This window comes from Egretta garzetta, unplaced genomic scaffold, assembly GCF_000687185.1.
Source record: "Egretta garzetta isolate BGI_Z169 unplaced genomic scaffold, ASM68718v1 scaffold222, whole genome shotgun sequence".
In the NCBI taxonomy this organism is placed as follows: Eukaryota; Metazoa; Chordata; class Aves; order Pelecaniformes; family Ardeidae; genus Egretta; species Egretta garzetta.
The window spans coordinates 183,374-188,747 of record NW_009258765.1 but is presented as its reverse complement, the minus strand read 5'-3'; the positions used below and the strand labels follow the sequence as shown (position 1 = coordinate 188,747).

The 5,374-nt window shown below is 44.8% G+C and overlaps 1 protein-coding gene across 1 annotated transcript; it reads right to left on the bottom strand.

The window, feature by feature from the left end:
- Nucleotides 1–1,829: 1,829 nt before the first annotated feature.
- LOC104135655 (small VCP interacting protein) lies at nt 1,830–5,368 on the bottom strand (the record flags this gene model as incomplete). Its single annotated transcript, XM_035889038.1, has 4 exons — nt 1,830–2,127; nt 2,957–3,070; nt 4,817–4,867; nt 5,099–5,368. Coding segments are annotated over 4 exons (450 nt in total), but the record flags the coding sequence as incomplete, so codon positions are not given.
- Between the last annotated feature and the right edge of the window lie 6 nt (nt 5,369–5,374).

Below are 5,374 nucleotides of genomic sequence, written 5' to 3'. Positions count from 1 at the left end.
ATCTGGGGCGGTCCAGATGTTTACTCCCACTTTCCAGAAAAGCTGCCAGGCAGAGTTTGCCACAAGCAAGCCAACTGCCTTTGCAGGACGAACAGCCTGATGAGGAGCGGTGTGGGTGTTCGGACAGAGGGGTAATCTTGTACTCCAATGTAGAGCCCCTTGGCTGGTGACGGCATGTGGAGCAGAAGGGAACAGGCCGGCCTTGGGCTACCGGACAAGGACGGGCAGCGCAGGGTACCGCAGCACAGCACTGCGGCTGCTTCACCCTGGGAGCTCCTCCCGTTTTGACAGCATCAAAACCTCAGCCGGTGACCCAGGAACTGTGATTTGTTTTGCTAGGTTACACTTCGAACAAAAGTCTTCATGATACTAACCCAACAGACTCCTGTACGGTCAGTGCACTAGCTCCTTCGTACGGCAGGGGCTTGAATGGAAACAGACTGATGGCTCTTCTCCCCCCATTGCGGTTTTGGGGGAGCAATATGGAGGGTGAAACGAATGTATTAAGTTTGAAATACCCCGTGACCAAGCCTTAAGTGCTGCTTAAGTGTCTTCGTGGGACACCCCCGGGACAGATGTTGGATTGAAATTCACATTTCAAACTAATGCTTAGTATATTTTATTATATCTCAATGCATTTTCATTAGACTTAAAAAACCACACTGACTAATTAATACACCGAAGACAGCAACTGGCAGCAATCAAAGGAAACTGAAGGCATTTATCAGCCAAGGGGACAGCCTTTGAGCTCAAATGCCACTGTATTGGTATTGAAGTCTCCCTTCTCAAGGCAACTCTGAAGGCTAAGCCAGGAAACTCACTGTGTCAGGACTGTGCTCCTAAGACAGCATGAGACGCTACCGGGGGGAGGTAAAAGAAGAAATACTTAGTTTTGCCTATAGAGGTTTTTTGGTGGTGTTTTTGGTCAGAAATGGGGACAGCAACATACTGAGGCCAAGCATAATGCTCTCTGGGGAAAACAAGAGCTAGATTCTCAGTGTTGATCGTGCTGCAACAAACATCCCTCATCTATCAAAGCAGCGGCTGGAGGCTACTAGGTTGAAAGTCGAGTCATAACGCCATAGTTTAGCTGGCTCTAAATAATCAAAGGTGGCTCTGCATTGGGGAAAGGGATTACAGACATTGCTGAATACGGCAGAAAGGTGACAGAGCTTTGGGCATTTGGCAAATGTTAATGCGCTGTAACAAACCCACCTAGATAGTACAGAGAAGCTTTAGGAAATGAGCCACGCAAATGACGTAGCAAAGCTTTTGGTTTTTGTTTTTCAAAATCCTGAGAAGTGCAGCATTGCCCTCTTGTGGTAATAAAGGAGAACGACTGATAACAGTATTTTTAATTTAATGTTTAACTCCCAGCCTTAATTATAAACACTTACAGACTTAAAAGAAATCCACATCAGAAAGTGAAGAGAACACTTATTAGACTCACAATAAAAGAGCTTTGTTGCTATTAGGATACAGGGTTTATAAAGTTTCTATTTTTTTTTTAACTAGTGTCACAAAATGCTTCCATTTTTAAGGACTCGCCATGAATCTGCTTTCTTTCTTTGAAAAAGGCACTAAATCCCTAAGCAGTTCAGAAGTCATTAGGAAACTGAAGAGAAATGATGTCACCCACATATTCCAATATACAGGTTTACCAACAACTTTCTACATGAGGACTTCGAAGTTTAATTGTAGAGCTTGAAACAAGCGTCAAAAACAACACGTGGGAACCTGAGCCGTGCCTAAGCCAGTCATACACAGACAGACATACATCAACTGACCAGACAGCATACGCAGACTGACTGACTACAGGCAAGGAGGCCGCTTCCATGTGAGAAACCCCATCTCACTCCCTTGACAGGGAAGCAAAATAACATGCACATAAAACAAACAAACAAACAAACAATTTGGCCAAAACTTAGTGTTCAGAGTTAGTTCTTAAGTTTCTTAGTACATTTCCACATCTGTCTTCCCACAATGGCGAAGTACTGCTGAGTCCTCGTATGCAAACAGCAAAAGCCACATGATGAGTAAGTGCCACTCAGCTGCAGAAACTGGCAAGTTACGGCAGTAAACATGGATCTTCTCTTCAGAAGTCACACCTCTTTATCCAACCTGCCACTAAAGACAAAAACAAAAAGCACCACAGGTCTGTATGAAGATAGGGGAAAGAAAAAAAAAACCAAAACCACACCCCACCACCAAAACCTAAACCCACCCCACAAGGTTGTGTGAAGACTATGAACTCCCTATTATAACACCTTTTATATCCAGCAAGCAAGGAACGTGCAGCCCAGCAGCAGCAGCTTATACCAACTCCTGTCCCCTGAGCCACCCACAGCAGTGAGGGAAGGAGATGAAGGCTTACAAAGCCTGTGTTTCAATAACCAGATGCATCTACTGCCTGGGAGAGATTCTAATTCTCAATTCCATCTCTGCCTGGCCTTCTGAGACAAAGTTTACATTAGAAAAGTGGTAGCAGTAGTAAAGTTGATCAGTATCTCTGCCAACACGGTATGGTTTTTTTGATAAGACACATGAAGCCCAAAGCCATTACCCTACTTAGTTCAAACATTTTCTATGAACTCTGAGAGGGAAGAGAGAACTTCAACTGGTACTGAAAAGGGACATGGAGTACAGGTCAACGCAGCGAGGAGGTCCCCAGTCCTGAGAGTGCTGTAAAACCGGTGCATCGTGGGTGCAGAAACTGGGGAAGAAGAGAGGGGAAAAAAACTCCAAGCTCTCTGTCATCCTTGCTGCCTTTCAGTCCCAGAAATGAAGTCTCACTGAGAAACCTGTGTGATCATGACACATGCTTCCTTTTCTATTCCATTTCTCTTCCTCTTGGTTTTTCCTCAAGTTACTCAGTCTTGTAGTATGACAACAAAACAGGATTTTCTTGGCTAGCATAAGGACAGTTGCATCACATTTGTGTCTTTTTTGAACTTACTCTCAGTCCTCCTTCTCCCCCAGAACCTGAAGCTGCAATTCTTTTTTCCATTTCTTCCTGTTTCTTTTTCTTTTGCTCTACAGAGTAAGCGTTCTTAATACCTCGGGAGGAAGCCTGGGAGAAAACACAGTTGGGTAAGGCCGCTTAGCTATTTTTCTGCATAGAGACCAAACTGCAAGTCTTGGCAGACCAAACTGCAAGTCTTGAAACAGCATTTTGTGAACTCCGGTTTGCGTGAAAAGACCAAAACATTAAGTAATGCTACGACTCCATAAACCCAGACCTTTCGGGACACTTCTTCATGTTCTGAGCTCTTGGTCCCACATGGTATGCAAGGACGCTTTTGTTTCATATTGTTACTACATCCAAGTGAACTTGTTTAATGCAATTACGTGTATGTGCTTTGCATCCTAAGATGCAGAACCAGAACTTCCCTTCCCAGAAGTCCCATAATTTTTTAGTCTGTGGTTTTTCCGGTGTCAGTGCCTATTCTTGCCCTTACAAAGAGAAATAACTGGGAAGAGACGACTCGGGCAGGCAGAATTTTCAGGACCTTTAGCTGTTCCATCACCCTTTCACTTCTTCCATCTCTTTTTACCAAAAGACTACCTAGAGATAGGATACAGATGGTGGAAATCGTAATGGCAGCTTCTGTTCTAACACTCAATAAGCTGACAGAGAAAGTCACAAGCTCTGTATAGCAGCTACAGAAATCGATGGGAACTTTACACGCAGGGGAGAAAAAAAGGTCATGTTAGTAGTGCTAGCCTAGGCTGTTGGAAATCCAAGTTCTAAATTGCAGTCTGTGAGAAATAATCTGTGTGACAGTCTACCCTTCAAACTCCATAGGATGTGTGGACAGCAGCAGGACACGGATGAGAAACCTGTTGTCAACTGCCTGCTAATAAGGACCTCGACTGGATGGTAGGAGTGTCAGAACTACACTGTAAACTGAAAAAGAAAATATTTTAAAAACTAATTCTTAGCTAAGTTTGGAGTTCTGATACTACAGCATAAGCTAGGCAAAACATGTTCAAATCTACCATGGGAAAACAGCAATGCTCTCACCTGAAATCCAAGGCCATGATGACAAGCACAACTCTCAAGAAGCAAATAAGCTACGAAGGCAAATCTTACCCACAAATAGGAAATTACTCGGACCCCACAATTTCTAGCTTTTAGGGAACTGGCCTTCCAAGCAAGTTAGGTACCCGAGCTGTCTCTACAGCCCCCCAAAAGGAAGAACACCTCCCACGACTTCAGGCTGAAGAGTGAGGGGTTAAGCAGGAGAACACTAAGCAGGGAAGGACATCTGATTTACTCCCTTGTCCCTCATGCGGGGGAAACTGAATTAGGCTACTTGCAAGGCACCTCCATTGCAAAACGTTCAGAGGCTGAAACGCTCTCAAAGATGGTCCTGAAAAACCCTGGTAGATGTTTTGGCTCTTTTAAGAAAAAGTAACAGAGAGTGATAGTTACATTTTTCTTTAGCAGCTTAACAGCTACCACAGAACTTCAGAGCCATCCATGACAAGTTGCTTCATTTCTCTTTCCTCCCAGGAAAAGCTTTTTAGCAACTCAAGAAGTAGAGGGGAATGTTCCCCTTTCTCGCACTTCTCAGAAACCTATTTCCTACAGTTTTGCTTAAAAGACCTTTAAGATTACATGCGGATTGCTTTTGGGATGTAGTCTGACTCGCAATCAAGAGCAAAGGTAAAACATTAATACTATGGAAATATTTAACGACAATTTGCACCATCCAGGCATGATACACAGTGTTCCCACAGAAGCCCTATTTTCCCCATAAACCAGTTACCAAAATGTATTTTGAATAATAAATGGCATTTGATCAGACGTTACCTCCATCTGCCTCTTTTCAGCAGCTTCTGCTAGCTGTCTTCTTTTTATTTCCTAAATAAAATGTGAAAGACAGTGAAATTCCGTTCCGATACAGCCTGTACGTTCTTTTGAAAGTCTTAATTTTTAAATATGACTCAAATCTGTAATGCAAACTGCCACGAAATGTCATCCTTAAGTCAATTAGCATCATCGTTCCCTCCACCGCCAGTCTGGCAGAACAAAGTGTTTTTAGTGACTAATATGCTCGAGGAGCAGCTGCTGACATATCTAGCCAAACCCCACCAGAAATCTGTATTCAGCTGTCTGCATTACGCCTTCACTGCAAAAAAACCCCAGGCTGGCATGAGAAGGCAGGCAGCGGGCGAGACGTCCCGTCGCGCTCTGGAAAGGGGAGAGCTCCCTCCCTCTTGCAGGCCGCGTGGGCGCCTCCTCTTCTCCCCCACCGAGCCCCGAGGCGAGGGGTGCGCAAGCCCGGCGGTGGGTCCCTGCCCGCGCAGGAGAAACGCCAGCCCGCGCAGGCTGGCTGGGAGCCGGCAGCACCGCGCGCCAGGGGGGAGC